This window comes from Orbicella franksi, chromosome 8 (genome assembly GCF_964199315.1).
Source record: "Orbicella franksi chromosome 8, jaOrbFran1.1, whole genome shotgun sequence".
In the NCBI taxonomy this organism is placed as follows: Eukaryota; Metazoa; Cnidaria; class Anthozoa; order Scleractinia; family Merulinidae; genus Orbicella; species Orbicella franksi.
Genome location: NC_138152.1, coordinates 25,388,900 through 25,416,444, shown reverse-complemented (window position 1 = coordinate 25,416,444; position 27,545 = coordinate 25,388,900). Strand labels below are relative to the sequence as shown.

Here is a 27,545-nt window from a genome sequence, read left to right as displayed (position 1 = left end):
ACCAGACTACTGTGAGCCACAGGTAGGTTACGTTGGCTTGCCAGACAAATGTTTCTTGAACTCAGCTGACAGCTAAACATTTAAAAAATATATATTAAAGTTTTGTTCTCTGTACTGGACGGCATATCTGGATTTTGTATTTGACACTCTCCCACAAAGAAAATAAGTCTTCATTGTGAATTGATGAGTATTTTCACAAACTTGTTTTTAGGAGAAATTGATTTACCATCAGACTATGACTCCATCATGGCTGGAGGCGCATGCGTCCTACATTGACAGTTCTCGCACAATTACCGCTCATCAATTAACATTCAACGCCGGCTCAGTAAGTGACGCAGCTCTCCTAAAGGTTCCCATGATTCCAGCTGGTGTGATGAGAGATTCATTTCCGCTGACCGTAGACATCACAGTCGGGCATGACGTCAGCATTGGCCAAAGAACTGATAGCGATATCAAATATGGCGTGTCAGACGGTACCAGATTTATCGGCTTTGGAACATGTGACAAGGGAAATTATGGAACTAATTCTCCATGCTATGGATTGGAAGGCTTGTCTGGCTCTACTTTGACCTCTCCCTAAACCCAGCGACTCCTTCTACCCCGGTCAGTATGTCTTCACTATCAAGTTGGATGAACGCTGGGGCTCCTGCTACACTGCGCATGACGGAGGTTCCGTGAGGACCGCTGGCTACAACAACCGACTGATGCTCAGCAAGGGACTCACTCTCGAGGTTTACAAGAGTGATGCAGGAGAGAGGGTTGGGATCAGGTACATCAAGGTCGCTGTCAAGCAAGACGCCTAGGAAGAGAAATCCTCAAACACAGCGCACTTAAGGGAACCATGGCAGTAGAAAAAGGAAACACGAGCAATACTGGGAGTTTCAAAGAAATTTCAATCATTGCATGTTTTTAGTTGGTTAGTAAATAAAAACGGGACTAAGAGAAATTTGTTGGTCATTTTCTGTGTTATATATGATCAATCATTGTCAGTCTACAAACTTAAGACCGACATTTTACAATGCACAATAAATAAAAAGCCTTTCAATCTGGACAAACACGTTCTTAAGAATTGGGCAGCTGAAAAAACACAGCAAAGTCGATGCCACTTGTTTATGGAACGCCCGTCGGGAATAAGGACTAATTTATGGAGGAATAATACTGTGTTACTGAGTTTCAAGCAAGCCATGTTTTTTCACAGTCTACACCAGTCAGTGTCAGTTTAACAAATGGATTGCATGAGGTAAAAATGTGGTAAGAACAAAACAATGACACATGAGCCATTAGACGAGTGTGTAACTGATGTTTCCAAGCCCGTTTTGACCCCTAGTGTGATCTATTACTAAATCGGCCGAGCGTAAGGCAAATGGAATCTACTGGTCTTACATGATAAAGAAAAAATGTTAATGACGTCATCTTTACGTCTGTCCTGTAATAGCTTATAAGTACTGAGAACCAGTCAAAATGTGAGCGTTATTTGACTTTTTATATAATTCAAGATAAGTTATAGACTGAGTTGTTTGTGCCGGAATACATAGACTCAGTTAATTGGAATTGCTACCAAGAAAGTGTGACAAGACGCGGTGAAAGGCGGTTGTCTTAGCAAACTAGTGTTTTGACAGCCTGTGTTACTCGGCGTGGTAAGTCAATTAAGATGAAGGTCGCAAGACAACTGCGATTGCTATTAAAAGATCTACATTATCACATACAATCTGGTGCTAATTATAAACACAGTTATCTAAAAAAGAAATTTTGCGAACATATGAGTTTTGATTTAGGAATGAGTAGGCTACAGAAATAAAAACGAAACATTAGGTTTCAAATGAAAGGAACCGATTCGGTACAACTGTTGATTCAAATGACCGCCCACAAATTCACTACGAATAATATTATAAACCATAGGTACAACTGCTAAAAAGAATGATAACGTTGTTCCGTTGAAAAACAAAACTTGTTGCTGTCGAATATTCGGGCCCGAAGTCGCCCGAAAATGGCCTGGGGTATCCGACTATCTCGAAGTATTCTGTCAGTCTATTCACGACGGCTTGCGGCGAAGTATTCAATTTCTGCAGCCCTGGCTCTGATTGGAGTTTAATTTTTTCTTGTTTTTAGATCGCTAATTCCCGTTGTCTGCATACCTCATGCTCACCAGACTACTGTGAGCCACAGGTAGGTTACGTTGGCTTGCCAGACAAATGTTTCTTGAACTCAGCTGACAGCTAAACATTTAAAAAGAATATATTAAAGTTTTGTTCTCTCTACTGGGCGGCATATCTGGATTTTGTATTTGACACTCTCCCACAAAGAAAATAAGTCTTCATTGTGAATTGATGAGTATTTTCACAAACTTGTTTTGTAGGAGAAATTGATTTACCATCAGACTATGCCTCCATCATGGCTGGAGGCGCATGCGTCCTACGTTGACAGTTCTCGCACAATTACCGCTCATCAATTAAGATTCAACGCTGGCTCAGTAAGTGACGCAGCTCTCCTAAAGGTTCCCATGATTCCAGCTGGTGTGATGAGAGATTCATTTTCGCTGACCGTAGACATCACAGTCGGGCATGACGTCAGCATTGGCCAAAGAACTGACAGCGATATCAAATATGGCGTGTCAGACGGTACCAGATTTATCGGCTTTGGAACATGTGACAAGGGAAATTATGGAACTAATTCTCCATGCTATGAATTGGAAGGCTTGTCTGGCTCTACTTTGACCTCTCTTCGATACGAGTCAGTTATCCCTAAACCCAGTGACTCCTTCTACCCCGGTCAGTATGTCTTCACTATCAAGTTGGATGAACGCTGGGGCTCCTGCTACACTGCGCATGACGGAGGCTACGTGAGGACCGCTGGCTACAACAACCGACTGATGCTCGGCCAGGGACTCACTCTCGAGGTTTACAAGAGTAATGCGGGAGAGAGGGTTGGGATCAGGTACATCAAGGTCGCTGTCAAGCAAGACGCCTAGGAAGAGAAGTCCTCAAACACAGCACACATAAGGGAACCATAGCAGTAGAAAAAGGAAACACGAGCAATACTGGGAGTTTCAAAGAAATTTCAATCATTGCATGTTTTTAGTTGGTTACTAAATAAAAACGGGACTAAGAGAAATTTGTTGGTCATTTTATGTATTATACATGATCAATCATTGTCAGTCCACAAACTCAAAACCAATATTTTGCAATACACAATAAAGAAAAATTTGTTGGTCATTTTTTTTTAACGCTCTATATAATCGATCAGTATCAGACGCAAATCGTCCCATTTCTTTTGATGTGCACGCATCGTCATTTTACAGTTATCAGTTAGCAAAAAAATCTTTCCAATCTGGACAAACATGCTCTTACGTCTTCTTGGTCAAAAAAAGCACCGTTAAAAGTTAAGCAGCGGAAAATAGGAGGAAAGTCGATATCACTCGTTTATGGAATCGAACACCCGCGGTATTACGATAAGTTTTAGGAAGAACACTGGCTATTTTTGAATTTTAAAAAGCCAGGTTTTTGACAGTTTACACTTTCATCTTTAGCTACAAAATAATTTACAGACTGAGTTGATGATGAAGTGAAATCATGGATTCAGTGAACTCCTTACATACGTCCAGTGCGCCTGAAATTTGAATTGACCAATCAGGATTCAGCAGTTGCTAAAAATTTACTGTTATGACGTCAAAAGCATGTTATAAGATAGGCGTTGAAGTCGGGCAACTTTTCTCACTGGAGACGGCATTTAATAACCACGAAACGCAGCTAAGGGATATATATATAATTCACATCCGATTGTAAAAAGTACAAACACACACACACACACAAAAAGTAAAAAAAAAAAAAAAATGAAACATTCTGTGTCTTCAAGTTTTTTGTTTGGCGCCAAAATCCAATCTTCCGCGGTTCCCCAACTCGCTCTTCGAAAACTGTTACCAGGTAGGATATATTACTTGCAAAAATCTTGGACGATTTTAATTTCGAAGAAAGCGATGTCCCCCCCCAAAAAAATAAACTCCTTCTGAAACTTTTAAGCGTCCGAAATACTTACAGTACAGTATAAAACTATGAAGTAGCTCCAAGGCTATAATTACGGCGTCGTCGTTACTAAAGCCGTAAATTCCTTCCATTATCTAGGCTAAATTTTCCCGTAAAAAAAAAAAAAAATTTAACGTCACGTTACACGGAAAAGCGAAGTGAATCCTCAGTTCGCTGGCGTTTTGTGCTCTTAAGAAGAACAAGAAGTTCAACGCTAAAAGATTTAAAACGCATTTAAAAAAGCGAATGAGGTTTCGGCGCTACCTTGCGGCATTATCAAGTTAAAAAGTGACTTGAAAAATATTCATTCATTGTTTTTAAGTGAAGTTTTCTAAAGTACAGAGCAAACGAAAGAACGCAAACAGATTTAACTTTATTCAAGCCTCAAGGTTAAGTTACAAAGCGCGAACTAGCGTTGGTACTAATCACAAACCGACCACTTTGAATAATTTAGAACAATTGCATTACATCGCCTACGTCAAGTTTCCTTTGCATTAATTAGCTCATGGAGATAAACTAGTGTGCAATAAACGTTTTTTGAACTGTGAAAATAGCCAGAAGTAAAACATTTCATTTCAGTGCCGGGATGTCATTTTCAGTTTTAGAACCTTTCACGTGCGAGAAGGCAAGGATCGCCGAGCATTCTAATATGAAGACTACAAAATAGCGTAGCCGTCAATTTTTCTCTAATGGACTTTGCCTATGTTGGAACGCCATTAATACGGTCACCAGCTGGGATAACAACGACTGAAAACAATTCAAAAAACTACAACGCTATAAACAGAATTTTTAGCAAAACAAGAGACTTGATGAGGTTACGTAATTAACAATAAGGGATTACATAACACGACGTGAAAAAAACTAATCTACATTTAATCTGCACGAAAAAAGTACGCAAAAATGAACTAATAAATGCAGAAACTGAACCGAACGTAGCTAGCAATATTTTGAATTGACAGAAACAAAGGCAAAGCAAGAAATAGGCGACGAAATAGAAAACAATTAACTCTCGTATAGCGGGGTTCCACGGTATATAGGAACCTGTTCAGAGCGATTTCACGTAAAGGGGTATCAGGTTATGCAGAGATAGATACATATACAGCGTGGAAAACAGTAAGTCAGTTTTTCGGTATTTTCTACATTTAAACTGGCTCTTTAACAATAATCAGTTTGTTTCCAACATAAACCGAAACCGTTTTTGAAGCAACTTTCGGTAAGTCTGTTGAACTTCTTGTCATTGGTAATGAATGTTCTGTGGTCTTATTATTGTTTTCTAGGTTGAACATGGACCACCTCAGTTTTATCTTCTCCTTGCTGTTAATCGTTTCGGTTACTACTACTAGCTTTGGATCTGTGATCAAACCAAACAACCCAAATGGAGAGGTAAAGAAAGAGTTGACTTATGTTATTGCCTTTGATCAAACTTTCTGTTTGCAACCCTAAATGGCGTCTATCGTAAAATTGCTATGGCATTTGTGGTCCGTTTTACGCCATGAATGAAATTCGAATTTTAACACGAGCATGGAAAATGGAAAAGCGCATGAAAATGAGCTTTTGCAACTAGAGGAGCCATTCACAATCCAAAATTTATGCTAGGACCTAGCCTGTGAACAGGCTCCCGGCGACCGAGCGTCGCGTCCCGATCACCTTGCTCTCCAAATTCTTCAGTTTTGCGCTTGTCCGCTGGACTTGCTCGTCGAATTTGTTTTTCTGTCCTTGCCGGGAACCTGTTGGTAGGCTAGCTGAGACCCTGCCATACGTAAACACTTTTGCAAGAAAGTCAAATTAAAACGGCCACAATTTCATTGAAACACACCTTTGCATGTGTTAGCCACTAAGAAATAGCCGCAGTAAGTCGTTGGATATATTTCGCTCCACATAGGAACTAGAAGAACTGCCCGGCGGCCGCGAAAGCAAGGTACGTAATGAAAACTTTTATTGGATATTTGTAGCTGTCCATTAGAAAAGAAGAATAAATTAAACAAATACATTGTAAATATTGAATAAGAAAGTGAAAACTTGAATTCAGGTTACTTAAAATGATAATCGATTATAATAATGTTGACATTAGTATCCATGACAACACCATTGATAATTATAATTGTAACACTAACAATAATTACGATTATGGTGATGATGTCGTTGCTGATGTTTTTTGTGCATTGCAAACTGATTCAACTATGTCGTCATGATAAGGTGAGAATTAGAACATACAGGCCAGAGGACGGTTAAATTTTGGCATAAAACATTCCTAAATAACAATGTGTCAAAAGACCGTTTTGAAACATTGCTGATTGTTGTTCGAAAATTTTAGCTTTTGTTTTTTTCTTTACAAAGCGGAAAGCTGAGGCATTGTTGGGAGACGCTGGTTTGACCGACTTCCCTGAAATGGTTCCCAACCGCCAGGTAAAAAGAAATTATTGTTTTTTTTTCTGTAAAATCCAGCTTAATAATAATAATAGTAACAACAACAACAACAACAACAACAGCAATAATGATAGTAATAGTAATAGTAATGGTAATAATAATAATAATAATGATAATGATAATAATAATAATAGTTCATTTATATAGCGCACACATCCATTTTTTGTCCGACGCCCTTTACAAAACTATCCCTAAAAACTACAATTTTACTTTAAGAAACTTAAAAACTGAAAATAAAACCTCTCCCTTTGGGTTTTTTGGTTTGTTTTCCTTTTTCCTACATAGGAACTGGATGCCCTTTTGGAGCGATCTTATAACACTGAAGTTAAACTGCAGAAGGACTTGGAAGACCAAGACAGCGAAAAGTCCAAGCGCAAAGGTAAAGGATCTTTAGGAATCGCTCTTAGAAAACAAAACAAAACAAAACAAAACAAAACAAAACAAAACAAAACAAAACAAAACAAAACAAAACAAAACAAAACAAAACAAAAACAAACAAACAAACAAAACATATCAAAACGTAAAGCATATACACAGAACATTACAGGAATTAAAACTTTACCAGTTGGTGCAACTCTGGTTTGACTTAGCCCTCTAAACATAGCAAAGGTTTGCCGCCACTCGTCAAAATCAGGAGCTGTTGCTATAGCAAGTAGATCTCTAGATCGGTGACTTCAGTGATAAGGTTTTAAAAACATTTCGGTTGTCAAACTAACTTGCTTATTTCATTTCAGTTGCTGCAGGAACGGTTATTGAAGGTGCTCAGCTTACAATCAATCTGTTGAAAGACGTCCTAAATGTCCTCGCTAACGTGAAACGCGATTGGCGTTGACAACGAAAGTGGACTTCGTTGGCAGCAAGGCTCTTCCTACTTCTATTCTGGCACTGCGGATGAAAACTTGCCTTATTCTGTGGATAACGGTAAGAAGTGAATATAGCATGTAAAGAGGCTCGCTTAGGCCTTGCCACAAATATCTGGATATGTTTTTGGATGTTTAGAACTTTGCGAGATTTTTAGAAACATTAAGATATTTAGAAAAGCTAGGCATATCTAAAAATACTCATACCTATTTTTGGCTTAGCCTTATGTTTTCCTCGCTTTTCCATTGAAACAAGACTAAATTTTATGCCGGAAACAATACAGTTCAGCTATTTTCCACTTGAAAAACGTATTCCATACCACTAAAAGCGCTAAAGGGACAAATTTTAAACTGAAATGGCGGAAGCTGGTAACATCGAGGAACCTGAATCTTCTTTTTCAACTCCTTCCACTGAAAGAGATTTGAGAAACTTCGGCCGGCCTAAGGGATTCAAGATCGGTGCGTTTTTCATGATAAAAAATAAGAGATTTTTTAGAGTAGTTTTCAAGATATTTAGAAAATGTTTGATATTAGGAGATTTTTGAGAATTTCTGGGAAGATATTTAGGCGATTTTACGTGTTATTTGTAGAAAGGCCTATAGGCTCTCTTGTGAAGTAGTAACCATGCTTGAACTTGACCAACACAATATGACCAACATGAACGTGTCACCTTGTTACACATATCTATCTATCGATCGATCGATCGATTTTTTTTGAGAATATTCTTGCGCAAACATCCTTCGCCTTTTCGAGCCATGCTTATTGTGTGATGTAATTTTCGAAGTGATATCCCCATTTTCCAGAATTGGGGTCTCTTTAAAAGGGCCGAGAGTCATAACTAAGAAAGAAATTAAGGCGGATTCCGCTCAAAGTTCAAGCAATAAGTGCAAAAATGATTTACTAAAAATCTACTTACAGCACGGTAACTTTTTCAATACTATTTAAAACATCTCACCGTAATTCATTTCTCTAGGTCACCCCGCGATTAAACCTCCAAGCATTCTCGAGAAATTTAATGTCAAACCTCGTAAGAATGCTTAAAGCGTGTGTTATTGTGTTTTACACTAACGCGAAACGTCCGTTTTAATTGAAATACGTTTATTCAAAATATTACAATTTCATGAGGTTTTTTTGGTAACTTAATTTTTGCCATTATTGCTCGAATGTTCTGCAGAAATCATCTTAAAACCCTTGTCAGTAAAGCGAAGATCAAAAACAAATAACTCGGCACAGAGTTTTTCGTTCAGGGGTATTAATATTAATTTTCTGTTTAAAAATGCGGTCAACATTTGAAAAACAAGACACAACGTGTGACTTAAGAAAACACGTTTCGGACACTTAAGTATTCATAATTAGCATTTTTCTTTATTAACATCTTTACATTAGGGCTTACAAAGTTGCAAACGTCTTTGAATTGACGATGGAAAACATGTTTTCTAAATTTTAAATCGAATTGTGTCGTGATTTTTAAATGTTTAACATTTTTTCTAATACCACGAAATTTCAAATATTCTCAAATGTTTGAATACTGGAGTATCGATAAAGTTTGCACGTGTCTTGTGTGGCTTGCAGAAGGCGTAAGGTTATATTTTCTAGGGTCGTGGCCTATTATCTTATAATTGATCTCACAGATCAATCATTTGCCTCGGCCTTTGGCGTTGGCAAATAATCGATCTGCTTGCCACTCACAAATCGCGATATTTTGCGATAGCCGAGTTTAAAATGTGTAAATTGTTTGTCTGTTTCTTTTATTCTATTTTCCACAGCGCGCGCTGTTGTTTACGGACCTCGCAAAACGTCCGGACCAGTCGCAACGGGAGCTGTCGGAGTCCTTGCCTACTACATTCCAAGCATCGACAAAACACTTGCTGTGATGTTCTCTGTTCCGTTTGATTATAACTTTTACCAGAACTGGTGGAATGCTAAGTTGTACTCTGGAAACCAAAGGGCCAACTATGATCAGTACTATGATTTGTATTATGATGCAAACCCCTTCAAGGCAAATGGTTGGCATGACAGATCCCTCGGTTCTGGTCTGAAATTTCGCGGCTCTATGTCCAATTCTGGTAAAGCTACCTTGGAAATTCATGTCCTTAAAGAATGAGCAACTGCCATGTAAACCAAGCATGCTTGCACAACTTAATCGCATAACCGATTTTTTTTCCTGTGGTGCTTAGTATTGAAGAGTTGAAATGAAAAATAAACGTGTGGGAAAAAGAAACTGTTTTATTGTTTTTCACAATTGAACCTACACTAAGGAGCTTAATGGCTAGTCGGGAACTCCTCTCAAAGGGCCGATGGCTTCCTTCTTTTAACATGTCAACCCTGTTCGCTACTTAATTTCCATATCATGTGTTAGGTATAATATTTTGGTTTGATTTTGTTTATTTTCCCGAATTTATTTAATTTCCTTTTTTTCACTAATTCTCTTAACCATCGGAGGTAATACTCTTAACCCTCGGACGTACAAGGCGAATGGCATCCACCCCTCCCCCCATAAGATTTTTTCAAAGTTCTGAAAAGAGGATTTACTCTAAAGAGCTAAAACTTTCAGCAGCTGTTTCATCATTCTATGGAGGAATTTTGATGTGCCATGGCAACCAACAAATCTCATGTACGTCGGGCCAAAAATCAAATTTTGAGATAAATCTGTATTTTTCCCCTTTTCCTCACCAAATAGCAGAAATTCATGAATTTGCACATTTCATGAGCATTCTAGCTTGATTTTGTGTTAATTTTCGTTATTTCTTTACCTTTTAAGAAAATAGTGAAATCCAAGATGGCGGACCCAAGATGGCGGTTCAAATGACGTCAGATGACGTTATAACCAGTAAAAATGGTGTCGTCTTGTAGAACAAGCTTAGGGCTATCTAATCATTGTAAAGTCAGTTTGCTCTCTCTTAACAAACCGAAAACCCAGAGGAAGGTTCTCTCTAACCCACCCCCCTCCCTCCCCTGTCCCAACCCCTTATACCACGCTGAGTGTATGAGTTAGTTTGTACGTCCGAGGGTTTAAGTAATAGTAGCTCGCCCAGAACAAAGGTGAAGAATACAAACTTTGGTTCATGTCTGGGTATTAGTGAATCAGAACTTAAATTTAAATAAGAAAGGGACAGAATATGACACTATATTGCGCGACACTATATATCATAATATACATGTATAATATAAACTCACCAGCTCTAAAAACGTTTCCATATCTCGACTGCAGGATTATGATAGAATTGTGACGTACACTGTTCGGGGGATTCACTGCGGTATGTTTTTGTGACTTTTCGAGAGTTTACTGAAGAAGACATGTAGAACTGTTGCGGAAGTTCGATTTGAGTCTTCGGAGGCTGTCAAAATAATAGCTTGTGAATACACACAACTCCCAGATACATTTTAGGAAAATTCATCAAATTTGAGGTTCATTGATTCAACAACATTAAAGTTACAAGGGGTGAAAGTTGCAGAGGGTCTAAAAAGATTTTCCCACCCGCACTCCGGTCTGAATACGGTTAAAATAAAACTGGACCCAAACACGTGCTTTACTTCTTACAATATCTCTTCCTGTTGAATCAGATAATGGTATAATTAATACCCCAAGCAACGTACAACGTTTAATTTAGTCATACCTGGGAAAAACTAATGCATGTATTTGATAGCCCGATCTCTTTGGTCTAAAGAATCTCAAAGTATTGTTAGTTTTTCTGGATGAGATGCTTGTCCACTGCACGTAATCCTCAAGCATTTTGGTGTGCTACCCTTCAGTATGCCTGTTCTCATTTGCACCCTTAACAAGTGGCAGAAAGGAGACGTAATGTATTATTGTCTTGCTATAGAGTGTGTTCATTGTCACGCAATAAAAAGTAAAATCAAAAACCATTCAATGGATAAAGTCAAGAAAATGAGATATTATAGACGATAAATAAACAAGACAGTTCTCCAAGTTTAAGGTGTGTGCGTTGTTCCAAAGTTGAGATATTCGTCGAAATGTTCCGCGCAAAATGGAGCCGCCATGTTGGTGGACCTCCTTAGTCCTCCAATATGGCGGCCGGAAAATAGTGTAAACATCTGGAACTTACTTTGGCTACCTAGTCGACTGATTATCTGAACCGAACCAGAAAACATTTACACGAGCACTTTCCTAATACTTTAACTCCTAAAATGGCTAAAAATCACGAGATAAGTGTATATTTTTCGACAAACGCGTGCTTCATGTCACGCACCGCCATAACTCCGAACCCCCAAAATGCGCTGGTTTCCAAACGAAGGACGCTATTAAGCTGGAAAGTTGTAAACAGATATAAATTTAGTACCTCTTATGCCTGATGAGGATAAAACCTTTAGTGGCTCTTTAGTTTTGGATTTGAGAATGTGATGACACACTCTATTACTACCATTTTTACAGGTCCTTTTTTCAGTAGTGTTATGGCTGCATTCGCATCTTTCATCGTGTCTACATTAAATTGCTATTGTTGGACACTTATTACCACGGAACACTCTATTACTGTTTTGCTCAAGATAAAACACAGTACCTTCAACGACGCAAACTCAGACCGCTTAGTCGACTCACGTTACCATACAACGAGCAACCTGTAAGTCTACCGAGTCTTCCTTGTGTCATAGTTGACAGTGAACTAACTTAATTTTACTGAGCTATCCTAAGCGCGCGGGAGTTTCATAATGATCTCAAGGAGGCTAAGAGGCTAGCCGTTTCACTTAACAACAGAAAATCTATGTAGGTGTTAGCGTAGTTTTAGTAAGAAAATTAATAGCGCTTTTGATACATATATCAACTGCAACATATCAACTCCTTTTTATAACTTTATCAGTGATTTTCTGTTTGTGGACACAAAATTTTCCTGCTCGTGGTCGTGGTTGTGATCTCCCCAGTCAAAACATCGCTTTCTAGTATTGTTATTAAACTGAACGGAGAGAGAGAGAGAGAGAGAGAGAGAGAGAGAGAGAGAGAGAGAGAGAGAGAGAGAGAGAGAGAGAGAGAGAGAGAGATGTTATTATTTACAGTGAGAAGCAAGAGTTAGGACGGCTTAGGATGAAACATATTTTTCCAAGTAAATCCCTTGTTTATTATTTATCAATCAACCCGGGGCGAAATTTTCATTTTTTTCACTGAAGTTTCCATCAATTTATAATTTCACAAATAATCAACTCCCAATATTACTTTTATTCTGACTTTCTACTGCTAAAGTTCCCTTAAGGTCAATTCGTGACAATTCTAGTGATGCCGATTACATTAATTGTGCTGCTTTTCAAGATTTCTCCCTCTAAGCATCTCGCTTGATTGCGACCTTGACGTACTTGATTCCAACTTTCTCTTCTTTATCACTTTTATAGACTTCAAGGGAGAGTCCCTTACTAAACATTAGCCGGTTGTTGTAGCCAGCGGTCCTCACAAAGCCTCCGTCATGCGCAAGGTAGCACGAGCCCCAGCGTTCATCCAGCTTGAGAGTGAAGACAAACTGACCGGGGTAGAAAGAGTCGCTGGGTTTAGGGAGAACCGGTTCACGTCGAGCAGATGTCAAAGTAGGGCCAGAAAACCCTTCCAATCCGTAGCATGGAGAATGATTGATGTAATTCCCCTTGTCAGTTGTTTCAAACCCAATAAATCTAGTACCGTCTGACACGCCATATCTGATATCGCTGTCATGCCCTTGTCCAATGCTGACGTCATGTGCAACTGTGATTTCTACGGTCAGCGGAATTGAATCCTTACAGGCACCGGCGGGAATCATAGGAACCTTGAGAAGAGCGGCTTCTGCTATTGAGCCTGCGTTGAATGTAAGTTGGTGAGCGGCAATTGTACGAGAACTGTCAATGTAGGACGCATGCGCTTCCAACCAAGAAGGAGTCATGGTTTGATGGTAAATCAGTTTTTTCTAAAATACGTCATTAAAAAAGTAATCAAGACTCTTAAAATTTAGTTATAGCCGAGCTCCAGTGCGCCCAACGAAGCACCATGGGGAGAGTTTTTTTTGTTTTTTGCTATAGATAAGTATTTTAAATGGCGTATGACGTGCAAGTAGTTTTCCATCAGACATAACTAAAATAGGTAATGTTGAAATTACTAGCCTCCGAGGAAACCACGTGACTCACCTGTACATTACAGGAATCCGCTGAACATACTGATTGAACACAACAAGAAAGAGCGACCTAAGCGACAAGAAAGTAAACAATTAGTCATTTAATATTGAGAGCTGGGTAATACACAAAAGTTTGGGTGGCTGTGTGCGACCCACTTCTTGAAACCTTCGCCTTTGGTTTCACACCAAAAGATGTCATTTTCTTTCCCTGTTTGACGCTTAGCTTAGTAATTGTTATCTATTATAGACCAAATTCTACCCAGGAATTATGGTCGAACCTCTATTAATTGATTCTGTTTTGTTTTATTCCTCTATTAAACGGCCAGGAAAATTTGAAGTTGGACGTTCTTGGCCAGATGAAGGTAAAAGAATGGCAATCTGAAATACCGTAAAAACACATTTTCAGCAGTATTTAATTGAAGCAATCACAAAACAAAGTCTTGAAGCGTTTTAGTTTGTTTGTGCAGCACACAAGCCAGTGTTGGGTTGACAGACTCGTCGAGTCTGTACACGTAATTGTTTCTTTGGCTTTTGCTAACGTTATGGACAAAACACCATCATTGTTCTACTTTTTCTCCTCTTGCATTTGTTTGCACTTATATTTGATAAACTGAAAACTGACCACGCCCAACGTTGTTTTCGGGTGAACCTCTATTAAACGGCCACCTCTATTAAGCAGCCAGTTGTCTGATCCCCGAGAGTGGCCGCTTTAAAACAGAGGCTTAAATGTATGCCCTTTTGCGCAATTATTTGAGCAGGGCCTTTAATGAGATTAATGAAACCAAACTTTTCAAGAGACGAATGGTAACAAGGATAAAAATATCTTCTTCTGAGACAAACCTATAAAAGTCCAAATGTTGATTCAATGACTGAACTAGTTCGTACCAAAATGTCTGCTCAGCTTGCTGCTAAAATCTCGTTCTTAGTTTCAGTGTTCTCCTGACAACTCATAGCAAAGGTTCTTAAATGAAAGAGGAAGCTGGTATTGAAATTAACTCACATTGCACATCACCAGGCAAAGAGACAGCAGCAGTAACATCTGCATATTCACACGATATTGAGCCATCTTTCAAGATCGATATTCTTTGACCGCTAGTTCATTCCTTTTGTGTCGTGGGGTAGGTATTTGATCAATTCCTTTTGGTTGTTCTAATTGGATATATATATTTTTTATTCACGAAAACGTTTTTGCAAATGCAGAAAGTATCCTTAGACCAATGTAAAAGCTTTTATAATGAGTTAACAGAAAATGGTCTAATTATCAGGGATATTGATTTTTTGGAATGGTTTGTTTCGTTACTAATGGCGTATGAATTCAGCTGACCTTCCTCTCAAAGTAAACACTATTCTAAGCACGTCCGCCCCAGCCGAGCTTCAGCGAGAATATGAATATTGCAGTATCCCTGTAAATTTTGGATAATAGTAGGAGTTATAATTGTGATTTCTTTCCCTGATCCTCTAGCCCTCGGACGTACAAGCTGTCGTGAAGACGACATCTGATCAGCAGTCTTGGATCCGCCATCTTAATTGGGTCCGCCATCTTAAATTTCACTAATTTCTTAAAAAGTCCAGAAATAACGGAAATCAGCAATCAAAAATTTAGCCAAAATGCTTATAAAATTTAGACATTTAAGAATTTCTGCAATTTAATGAAGAGAACTGGAAAAAAATAGAGAATTATGTCAAAAAAAGTTGATTTTAGGGCAGACCTACATCATGTTTGAGATTACCATGGCAATGTCATAAATCGTAGACACAAAAAATGACAGATCATAATGTCTGCGAAGGATGAATGAGCAGCTACTGAAAATTTCAGCGTCTTAGAGTGAATCGACTTTTCACAACTCGGAACAAACCTTATTGGGGTGGAGGGTTGGTATCCAGAACTTTTCTCCCCTTGTACGTCCAAGGGCTAAAAGAACAAAATGACGAGATTTTCTTTCTTTCCGTTATTAACCTTAATTGAATATGTGTGCTTTCTCAGCGTTCTTCCAATTATAAGATGAAGCTTCAACTGGACAGGGCAAAACAAGGGATATATGTCTAAAGTACTGCATGAGTGTACCTCGACCTCGGAAACTGTCATCAATGTAGAGCAGTCAGTCGGGAAAGTTATAAAGAGATAAATTTAATTGCAACTTGCTGAACAATCAATGCAGTACTTTGGACATAGAGCCCTTTTTTCCCCTGAAGAGTTAAAGCTTCATCTTATTTTTGGAAGGCCGTTGAGAAAACACAAATATTCGTTAATATAAAAGTTGAGAATAGACAAAAGAAAAGAGGAAATCTCGTCATTTTGGTCTTTTTAGCCCTTGCACTACATGGGAAGCAGGGGTGGATGTCCCCGCGGCCTCCCCCCTCACCCCCATAAGGTTTTTATTGAAGTTGTGAAAAGACGATTTACTCTAAGATGATGAAACTTTCCGTAGATGTCCATTCATTCTTGAAGGACATTTTGATATGTCATTAGTGTGTCTACGATTTTTGACGTTTCCATGGTAACTGCATACTTCATGTAGGTCTGGTCAAACATCAACTTTCTTCACATGATTCTCTTTCTTTTTCAATTATAACAATCATAATAATAATAAAGATCTTTCAACAGGGAGCCCACTTCACATACATGTGGTTTTCAGTAGGGCCCTGCAAAAATAAGTTCTCTTCATTAAATGCAGAAATTCTTAAATTTCTACATTCAAAAAGCGTTTTGGCTTGATTCTTAAGTACTGATTTCCCGTATCTCTTGAAATTTTAAGAAAATAGTGAAATTCAAGATGGCTGATCTAAGATGGCGGATCCAAGACTGCGGATCAAATGACGTCTTCACGACAGCTTGTACGTGCGAGGATTACAGGGTAGGTAAAGAAATCACAAGTATAACCTCTGCTATTTTTTAACATTTTTTAGGTATGATATATTATTCATATTCTCCTTGAAGCTCAGCTGGGGCGGACGTGCTTAGTATAATGTTTACAGGAGAAGGGATACGTTGAGAAGAAGTGTTGCTGAATTCATACACCATGAGCAACAAAACAAACCATTCCAGCAATTCAATGTCCCTAATAATTGAAAACATTTTGTCTTAACTCATTTTAAAAGCTTTCCTATTGGTCTAAACATACTTTCCAGATTTGCAAAACCATCTTACTCAAAAAGAATCTATATATCCAAAAAGTACATCCAAAATTGATCAAATACACCACAAGACAAAAGGAACTAATGCTAACAGGCTTTGAAAAATTTGTTTAGTGTAGATTCAGGTTTATAAACACACTTTGTAAGTTTCAAGTTCATCCCTAAAAGCAATTTTGAATGTTTAAATACAGACGCAAAGTTCTGAAAGATGTCAGAAAAATTTCTGGCAGTTTAATTTGCTGCTTAACTTATGAAAATAACAGTTAATTTTCCGTATATACAACAAAGTTTGGAAACGTTTTAGTTTTGGTTATTTTTCTTCAGTTCGACCTACCACGTATAGTTTTCAATGAACAAATAAAGCAATCATTTAACTGAACTTAATATTAAATAAACAAATTGTTCCCTGTTACCCATTGATTTCGAAGAGATAGCAGTCTCGTTTGTTAATTTCTTCAGCGAGAATCACACTCAGTTGCAGTTATACCACAGTAAACTAGACTGAGCAAACACAACTGAGCGGTGATAGACAAATTAAAAAACGAATGTTAGTCCGGCTATTGTGAATCATTTCCTTGCAAAGGTCCGCGTAACACAGATTAACTGGCGCTCGACGATAAATTCACTTCTTTTCTTACAGACACAAGTAGGTTTTGCGAATCGAAAGTTTCTGTTTTTACCCTTTTAACGACCCATTTAGCTGTTGTCTTCTTGCTCTTTCGAATAAGCCGTTGACGTATTGAAGACACTGAAAGGTAAGTGATTTAGACATCTAAACAGCAGCCTCAAGTTTTTTCCAGTAAAAAATTCCGGCGAATGCGTAGGTAAAGGGTACTGTTCCATGGGACCTTTTGCATCAGGAATTACTTGCCTCCGAGTTTGTTTGTTTGTTTGTTTGTTTTACCACACTTGCCATTAAGACCTGCTGAGAACACTGGCGTAAGAGAACTCGGGACAATAACACGCAAAAGTGTTCTTGTTAACTGGTCGCGTCTATGATATATTCATGTAGCAATTATACTTTCTGTTTGTCCCTCGCAGTTCGGACTATATCGACTGATCGCTCAATATCGTGTGAATATGCAGATTTTACTGCTGCTGTTTCAATGCCTGCGGATTAGCAGCCGCGTCTTAAAAATTTTTAAAAACGTTTGTTATGTGTCAGCTGCAGGAGCACCCAACGTCGGTTTGTCTCAAATTGTTCATACTAAAACGCTGTTTTAGTACTTTTAAAGCTCTGTGGGTTAATTTAAGGCCGAGATACATTAGTTTTTATTTGTTTAGTCATATTAGAGCTTGTCCTGTCGAATTTATTAGGACTTTTAAGTCAATTTCCCGAAAGCCTTAGGTCGTATTGCCTTGCCGAAAACATGACTCACTCACTAACTCAATCCTCCTTGTTCCTGATGGAAAATAGGTCGTCAACTAGCGCCCGCCACCTGACCCTATTTTGAGCAGTGCGCTTCACTTTCTGCTTGCAGAAAACAACAGATGAGCGGTACCCGAACCGTCTCTTTTCTTACCAGTCCCAAAACAAAATGCATCAATTGTCTCAAATCACGAAAGTACGAGGTAAGAGCTCCCCAGAGAAAATCCGAGAGGTTATTAACTAAATCAAAAGACCTACCGAACAGATATTTTACCGAAACGATCGATCCGCTGGGTACCTCTGATGAGTTGGTATTAGAACACTGGAACTAAGAAAGAACAAGATTCCAAAAACTAGCTTAGAACTTAGTCTAGGCAGGAATTTTGGATGATCTGGTACAGTGACGGAATCAACCTTTGGTCATTCATTGAAAGAAAACTACGCTATACTAGGGACGATCGTGATGAATGTCTGGGGGTCTTGCCTTGTATGTGGACCCTCGGACGTACAAGCCAATTCATACCCCCAACATGGTACCAAGGGGGATGGGTGGATGGAACCCCTCCCCTGGGTTTTCGTTCAGCGAGATAAGGTAATTACATTGATTCCGGATAGCCCTGAGATTGCTCTACAAGATGATACCAGCTTTGTTGATTATGACGTCATTTGACTAGCCATCTTAGATCCACTATCTTGGATTTCACTATTAGCCACTATTTTCCTTAAAAATTCAAGAAAAAACGGAACTTAATACAAAATCAAGCCAGAATAGTTACGAAATGTACAAATTCGTAAATATTTGCAATTTGATGAAGAAAGCTGGAGGAAAAAATACAGAAGGATTAATGAACAGCTACTGAAAGTTTCAACCCCTTAGAGTAAATAGTCTTTTCAAAACTCTGAAATTAACTTATGGAGGGTGGCATCTACCCTTGCCCCCTAAACAGTTATGTGCGGCGCCAAAGCGCCTGGCTTTTTAGCCGTTTTGGTCTGAAATAGGGTATCGATTTTTAACATTTTGAAATAGAGTATGGTTTGTACGCCTTAGTCAGCTTTATGTGTAAGTCTTGGAAGAAGATATTTTTATCCTTGTTGATATTCGTCTTATGAAAGATGCGTTTTTATCAATCTTATTTGAGGGCCTTCTAAAATAATTACGCAAAAGGTTCCTGAGTAGAATTTGGTCTGAAATAGGTATCAATTACTAGGTTAAGCCAGAGATAGGGTAATTAAAATAGCATCTTTTAGTCTGAAACTGAAGGCAAATGTTTCAAGAAGCGGCTCACACTCCCCTAAGTAAATGTTTGTGGAGTATCCCCTGTCATTATTCAACGACTAATTGTTTACTTTCTTTTTATTTAGGTCGCTCTTTCCTGTTGTGAGCAGTCGGTACGTTCAGCGAATTTCTGTAATGTAAAGGTGAGTCGAGTGGTTTGCTCGGACGCTCGTGATTTCAATTACCTATTCTAGTTATGTCTGATGGAAAACTACCTGCAAGTTATTCGCTATTAATTTTTACCCGTGGTACTCCGCTGAGCGAACTGAAGCTCCGCTATAGCTTAACTTTAGGAGTCGATCTTGATTACTTTGTTAATGACGTTTTCAGGAAAACTTGATTTACCATCAAACCATGACTCCTTCTTTGTTGGAGACGCATGCGTCCTACATTGACAGTTCTCGTACAGTTACCGCTGATCAACTTACATTCAACGCAGGCTCAATAAGAAACGCCGCTCTTCTCAAAGTTTCCATGATTCCCGCCGGCGCCTGTAAGGATGACCGTAGAAATCACTGTTGCAAATGACGTCAGTATTGGACAAGGGCCCGACAGTGATATCAGATATGGTGTGTCAGACGGTACCAGATTTTTCGGGTTTCACACAACTGACAAGGGGAATTATGGCGATCATTCTCCATGTTATGGAATGGAAGGTGTGTCTGGCTCTACTTTGACTCCAACAAGATACGAACCGAATAAACCTAAGCCCAGCGACTCTTTCTACCCCGGTCAGTTTGTTTTCACTCTCAAGCTGGATGAACGCCGGGGCTCCTGCTACACAGCGCATGACGGAGTGGCGTCCATTAATCTATTATCAGCCAATGAAATACAGGATATGTCTGCCTTGAAATGGGTTTTTTTTTTTTGCGACTTTTGTGTACTTGCGAGGAAACTTGCGTGTCCGTTTGGCCACCCAACGCAATTATCTACCTCCTAAGTTCAACTTGTAGCTACTTGCGACCGCTTGCGAGTCCGTTTGGCTCGGGTTTTATGGTAAAAAATAGGACGATTGACAACTGTAAAAACAAGGTATTCCCTGACCAGTATTACCTGATCATATCATGGGCTCAAGCTTTAAGCTTATCTAGGTCACACGTTTTTTTTTTTAGTTGACCTATGACCGAGTGCTGGTTTTCGACTGGATGGCGAGCTCATGTCAGGTTAGCTGGTTGTAAACAGGGCCGGGTTGTTCGGAAGCGGGTTAACGCTAACCTAGGATTAAAAGTTAACCGAAGTATAGATTTTTCTTCAATACAAATGCTTTTCACTACTTTTGTTTTGTGTATTATAAGATTATTCAACTCAAAACAAAAGGCCAAACAACATACAGAAAACCTCACCACAACTTACAAACTGAAATCAAAATTTTCGCTTATCCTGGGTTAACATAATCGGGCTTTGAGCAACTTGGCCCGAAAGTTCCGCTTTTAGGCTTGGCTAAATTGGACTACGAGTAGTACTTCTTTCGCTTAGTCCGTCGAGCGAGACCGTAAATAAACCGCGAGGAGATATTGCCGCGTGAAATCCTGGGGGCGAGGTGCGAATTTATATTATGAATGATCATATATTTGAGCTGCGGAGATTTTTTCAGGCTTTAATTTCACAACTACTTGAGTTGTGTGCATAACTGCGGTGATCAATCATGCCTTCGTTTCTTTTTGGGTTAATTAATAAATTGATTTCACATGGCGTCATTCCCGTTTTCACCTTCCGTCCGCTAATACAGTGTCGGAAGCTCCAGCGGAAATAACCCCGAGGGCTTCCGGAGTGCTCATGGAATGCCCTTAGGAGTTTACGAGTTTTAATCGGAAAGCTCGAGAGCTTTACGGAGATTTCATGAAAACAAGTCCCCAAACGAGGAAGTAGGCATTCCACCGACTTGAGAGTGATTACATGATTCCAGGATGACATTTTATACCGCTCAGAGATCATCACTATTTTCTCTAAAGGCTTGTCATTCAAGTACACCATACTGGCGTATTTTTGTTTGGATGTCAATCACACATCTAGTTTAGTCTGTGCGCACACAGAAAAAATCTCTTTGGACATTCTCTAGCATTTATTATTTGGAGGCAAACCAAAAGGTGGTACTCTGAACGGTCTAAATTAAGATGGACAGCTCAAGAAATTAGCTTCGGCAAACACAACAATAATAGATTTTATTCAAGCCAAGCTGGACAATGACATACATCTTAATTTTTCCCTAAACGAGTACGGTAATCCCTACTTTTTTGAATCAGTAACTTAAAATAAAAATTAAAATTAAAAAAAAAAAAAAAAGCCATGTAAATAAACGTTAAAAACTCTGGTTGATATATACTATTTTTTTTTTTAAGCTTTCGAATTGACACCATTGAATATCACTAGATTCACTTTTTCTCTCTGAATAAAAATCAGCCTTTAGGTAAGTGTTCATAATGCGAATAGTATTTTTGTTCCCAACTAACAAAAATAAAGACAATACTGGAGTTGCTTGGGCCTCTTCTGATACTTAACTCGAGAATTTTGGGCTTAATATGATGAGGCACAGAATATTTTGTTCGATATGAGACAACTATTATCGTACTTGGTGACAGCCATCGAAGAGTAATTTGTCAGACGCGAGCGACCTATTTTCAGTCCAAAATTAAAAGCTTGGATTCACAAAGTGTTTTATATTTCATGTTCCGATCTTTGAATTGTAACTCAATTTTCGTGAATATTTACTGTCTTCTCCAGTAGTGAGAAACGTTGCTCGACTTCATTGCCTTTCCTGTTAACAAGCATTTCATTTCAGGACAGTACAGTTTTCCCTCCCGCTGAATCCTGATTGGCCAATTCAAATTTCAGGCGCATCGGCTGTATGCAAGGTTGCCAAGGTTGGCCCGTCAGCTCAAAAGCGGTTCTCAACATGGCACCGTGTAGGCGTTCAATTTTATACAAAGGCATCCATCTAAATCTTCGGCAAAATGATGACCGAGATGAGGGGGGCTTTAGGTCAACATTCTCCTACAAAATAAGTACTTTATTTACACCGTTTTTTACAGTCTGAGATATTTCAATAGCTTTGGTCAACATTGAGCTGGTTAACTCAGAAATGGTGAAAATTCTACGAGAAAACGTTTAAGACCTCAAGTTCCAAGAAATCAAACGACAAAAGAGAACTCAGGTTAAAAAAATTCATATCAGACTGGCCAGAATTTTACTACAACAGCGTTATCTTGAAAAGAAAAGTTACTTCCGGTTTACCGGGGAACCGGAAAGCCGGAAAGAACTGTCGTGACAGTCTTACTCCGCGTCACGTATTTTGCGAAGCGAACCTCGGCCTCATGCAACAAACCTAGATCAGCTGGAATATTTCAGGTCTTTTTGTTCTGCGATTTTCTCGGCTACAGTGTGATGAGCAGTTTCGAAATGCACGTGAACTTTACATATGGTGAAGTGAACCAGCTCAGAGAGGAAGCAACTTCAATGCATCAACAGAGAACATAACTCGACATCGCCAGGACGAGATGTGTTCTCTGTTGATGCATTGGAATCTGTAAACTCTGCGAGTTCCTTGTGCGTTTAGTGATGCTAGCTGTTTATGTATATCTAGAAAACATGGCGTCCAGCACGCACCCAGTTCTACATTTAAAAGTCGTCATCGCCAGATGGTAGTGTAAATACAGTGTAAATAGCGGAGCGGAGCTCCAAAGCTTGGGGAATTTGATACTTAAGTTATCAATAGTAATAGAATAGTGCCAAAATAAAATTATAAGTATCTAATTGGCAGACGTTTCGGGCCTTGCCCCTCTTCAGTTCGAAGTGTTGAATGTGACACGTCATCGAAGAAATAAACAATTAGACACGCGACTCTAAGGGATAGGTGAAAGCGTGCGCGCGTCTAGCTGTTTAAGGACCTTCGAGCTAATTGTTTCTGCGCATCCTTACTGCGCTCGGAAATTCACACGCCACCTCATGCATCAAGTGCGCCAAGTAATAAATTGGGCAATGATAGGGCAGATGCCCATTGCTATAGCTTTGCCTGGATTAAACGATCTTGGAAATTCGGTGACCCCTATTTTTCTAATGATGTATCGTTTTCTCTACCGATGAAAATTTATCGATTAGAAGTTTGAATTTTTTGTAAAATGCACCATCGAATTCCGTCTTTTAGCTCTTCGTTTATCTGTGAAGCGGTTTCATATGTCTCTTGAAGGGTTAAGTTTTGTGAAAACGTTGTTAACATTTGGAATTATTTACGCAAGACCCACTTGTACAAAATATGACCAAGATCGTTGGCCTCCGTGGACTCACCTTCGATGTTTTTAAATATAAACCCCTGTAGCTCATGCTTTTTGCATTTCTCACACAAGTTACTCATTATCTGACTGCGGTAAAATCTTAACAAAAAACACGATCGACTGGAAGATTTTCGCGCGAAATTCCTTAAAAAATGAATTCCACGTTTAGTCCGTGCGGCCTAAAGGTGTCAAGGCGAAAAATTAGCGAATTCCGTCGAGGCGTCTGGCATTGTTTGTACCTCTGCTCTGTTTCCTCAATATAAAAAAATTCGACAACCGAGAAAAAAAAAATGGAAATTTGTCATAACAATAGAAATTTTAGGAAACGTAAGGTGAACCTGAAAAAGTTTTCACTTTCTAAATTAGAATGGTTTGGTTTTTGAAAGTAAAGTACACAGGTATAAAATTAAGCTTCCCGGTGCAATGGTGACAACAGTTTCTTTTAAAATAACTACTAACAAAATCAGGGAGAGCAACATATCGTCTATCAAGGAAATGAATTATTTCGTCAATATTATGTTGATTCAAAATAAAGTCGGTGTGTTCAGAAATATTTTGCGCCCTTTTGTTAACGGCAAACATCACCTTGGTTTGACATTCTGCGAGTTTAATTCAAAATACACTGAAATATATACTTTAAATAGTTTCTTGGAATGCATAGTGGTTATTTTAAATAAAACTAGTAAGTGATAACTTATTGTTTCGTGTAGAGAACATCTAATGATTAAGCATTAGACGAACACTCAAGCTTAAAGCTCAATTTTATGTTTTCCAAACGTTAGGATCAACAAATAAAAACAATTTAATACACCTTGATTGAAGTTATTTTTAAATTTATTATATTTTATTGTAACCATTGTTAGTTTGGAACTGGTTAACACCATTAAACAATGGACTGCAATTAAACACAATTTTGATAACATTTTACGTGTCAGGTCTAATCAACAGAATGCCTGGAGACAAAGAATAATTCCCTTAGCAACACATTACAAACTTGCCTAACCGACCTGATAAGGTAACCTTTTGTCCTCATTTGTTTAAAATCCTGGAGTCTTATCATAATTGTTGTGCTCAACATTAACCTTATAATTTGAATTTGGGTATGCAAAAACGTTTGTTAGGTACGGATACTCTTTAAAGTTGATTTAAAGTTCCTTAAATTTCTTTTTTATGACGAATTTTCAGTGTTTCTCGTTCGATGAAAATTTTTTTATTAAGTTGATTCTTAGAGGCCTACCCAAGACAATTGTAGTTGGGCATGCACTGATTCAAAGCTTCACAGGTGCAAACAAGTTCTAGCAATTGTGAAATGAGTTTCAATTGCACTTGTTTTTTTGTTTTTTTGTTGTTTTTTTTTTATCGAAATTACAGCTGTCAATTTCAAATTTATTTGTTTCAAGTTTACGACTTCTTAAAAGGAAGCAATGTTACAGATAACATTTAGTTCTCACAGAGAGCTAGGCTGTTAGGAAGGTTTCGGTCATCGTGGAAGACTGTCAGCAAAAGACGATACATCCAAAGAGAAGACTCAGCCCAGTAAATTTATTGTTAGCTTCTATTTGTTATCATGATCTTTGTCTGTGATTTCATGCACCCACCCCAGACAAGTTTAGGTAAAAATTTTCTTTGTGAAAGTCCTTCCCTATTGTTTCCTAGAATAATAAGGCCTAAAATATTTTAGTTCTTGAGTAAGGATTTCGAGCCAAAACCGCTAGCCGCAAATTCCTTCCAGAAACTAAAGAAATTAATTCAAGAGAGCCTGTCGCGGAATTTAAATCCACCGCCGTTTTACCTTATGTCCAAGGAGTTTCGGAGTCTCTCCGCCGCTGCCTAGAACAGCAAGGCACTCGCACCGTCTTTAATTCCAACACGACACTTCGGTCACACTTAGTGCGACCAAAGGACACCGTCAACTCGGCTAAGCAACATGGTGTTGTCTATAGGATTCCCTGTGAGTGCGGCAAAGTCTACATCGGGGAAACAGGGGGATCTATGCAGGAGAGGATCAGAGAACACGACAGGGCTATACGACTCACCCGTACCCAAACCTCCGCCGTTTCTGAACACACCCACGAGACCGGCCACTATCCTATCTGGAATGAGGTCAAGTTTATTGATCGCGATCCTCACTGGTACACACGTAGGGTCAAGGAAGCTATTCACATAAGACTTCACCCTAATAACATCAACAGGGATAGTGGAATTGAGATTCCTGAAGCATGGATACCCACGATCAAGAAACACAACAACAGGAGAACGGTACAACAGCGGACCACTGAGGGAACAGCTACTTGCCAGAACAATGGAACAATAGGAGGATCGAAATGCACCAATTACAGCCGACCTTTGTGATATAAATGATACCGTGCAATCAGTCCACCTTATCGCCTGAAGAAGACTAGCAGTAAGCAGTCGAAACGTCGCGATCTACATCTCAAGTGACTACATCGTGAGACAAACGATAATACACTTTATTATTGTATCTACTACGATGAATAACAACAACCTTTTCCTCGAAATTAATTCAGTGTTTCTAAGTGAAGTTTTCTCAAGCACAGAGCAAACAAAAGAATGCATACAAATTTAACTTTATTCAAACTTATAAAATTTTTAAGAACAAGGTTAAGTAACAGAGCGCGAACTAGCGATTGCGCTAATCACAAACCGACCACTTTGAATAGTTTAGAACAATTGCATTTCATCGTCTATGGCAAATTCCCTTTGCTTTAATTAGCTCGTGGAGATAAACTGATTGTGCAGTAAAAGTTGTCTGAACTCTGCAAGTGGCCAGAAGTAAAAGAGTTCATTTCAGTGCCATTGTCATTTTCAGTTTTAGAACCAGTCACGTGCAGCAAAGAAGAGAGAAGGCAAGGATCGCCAAACATTCTAACATGAAGACTACAAAATAGCGTAGTCATCAATGTTTCTCTAATAGGCATTGCCTATAGTGGAACCCCGTTGATAGGGTCACCAACAGGCCATGAAAATATGGTCGTATTAACAGGGTACGGCCAAATTAAGTTTCATGGTTGGTCTAAACCGAGCGAAGTCTTAACAAATGTACTACAATTGCGCTTCTAGACAACAGTCCTTTTATAAGCATACGGAATGCAGATATACTTTTTAAAAATCGAAACTTCACTCACTACATGTAATATTAACATTGGAAAGGTGAACATAACTGGCTTTAATTGCCGTATAAACTGGATAAAATTATGAACGATTATACAGGTTGGGATTTCAGGATGTGGCTTTTGGTCTTATTAACGTCGTGGCCGCATTAATGGGGTTTTGTTATTAGAAAATGTATGGGCGTTTCGCTGGAAGAAAAAAAGTGGCCATAATAACGACGTAACTGTGTTAACGCGGTGATCGTAAGGCGGGTGTAAACAATGTGTGAATGTCTGGGCTGGCCTTGTCCAGCCACATTTATTCTTTTGCTTTTCGAGACACCAATCTTGCCACTTTGTGTCCTTGCGCTCCGAAACACGTGATGTGGCCACGCGTGTTTCGGGGCGCAAGTGAGTTCAAAGTACGGAACTTGATATAGTGAACTGGGGTCATTTTGCAATTTATGTGCGTTGGCTGTTGGGCTGACGTTACATATCTTCGCTACACAGTGCTGACGAGCCCCAAGAAGGGCGAAACAGCTGTCCACTGTTGCGATCCTTCTTTATCGGTTCTTGTCATGTTGGTGTCTCGAAACATTTTTGACGAGGTATCAGTCTTGCAGTCTATTGTTTGTCTTCATACATTTTTTTGGCTGATCAGATCTCCTGTAGATCCTACGTTGGCAGCGTTTATCGTATGCAGTTTCTGGTTTCTCAAAGAATAGAGTTGACGAGGTTACGTAATTAACAATGAGCGATTACATAACACGACGTGAAAAAAACTAATCTGCATTTAATCTGCACGGAAAAAGTACGCAAAAATGAACTAATAAATGCAGAAACTAAACCGAACGCGGCTAGAAATGTTTTGATTTGATAGAAACAAAGGCAAAGCAAACAATAGGCGACGAAATAGAAAACAATTAACTCTCGTGGGTATAGCGGGGTTCCACGGTATATACGAACCTGTTCAGAGCGATTTCACGTAAAGGCGT

At 38.9% G+C, this 27,545-nt stretch overlaps 2 protein-coding genes and 2 pseudogenes across 2 annotated transcripts; 3 read left to right on the top strand and 1 right to left on the bottom strand.

Moving 5' to 3' along the window:
* The first annotated feature begins 102 nt into the window (after nt 1-102).
* LOC145495055 (uncharacterized) lies at nt 103-997 on the top strand (annotated as a pseudogene).
* Nucleotides 998-2,353: 1,356 nt separating this feature from the next.
* Nucleotides 2,354-3,144, top strand: LOC145495300 (uncharacterized). The gene has a single exon (XM_081474893.1). It carries the CDS (start codon nt 2,381-2,383, stop codon nt 2,966-2,968), a length of 588 nt encoding a protein of 195 aa, XP_081331019.1. The 5' UTR covers nt 2,354-2,380; the 3' UTR covers nt 2,969-3,144.
* A 3,262-nt stretch (nt 3,145-6,406) lies between these two features.
* Nucleotides 6,407-9,537, top strand: LOC145494490 (DELTA-actitoxin-Afr1e-like; annotated as a pseudogene).
* Nucleotides 9,538-12,354: 2,817 nt separating this feature from the next.
* On the bottom strand, nt 12,355-13,182 carry LOC145494492 (uncharacterized). The gene has a single exon (XM_081473958.1). It carries the CDS (start codon nt 13,162-13,164, stop codon nt 12,577-12,579), a length of 588 nt encoding a protein of 195 aa, XP_081330084.1. The 5' UTR covers nt 13,165-13,182; the 3' UTR covers nt 12,355-12,576.
* Nucleotides 13,183-27,545: the final 14,363 nt, after the last annotated feature.

Coding starts and splice junctions, on each gene's coding strand:
- LOC145494492 (XM_081473958.1), bottom strand. CDS start 13,164: ATGACTCCTTCTTGGTTGGAAGCGCATGCGTCCTACATTGACAGTTCT.
- LOC145495300 (XM_081474893.1), top strand. CDS start 2,381: ATGCCTCCATCATGGCTGGAGGCGCATGCGTCCTACGTTGACAGTTCT.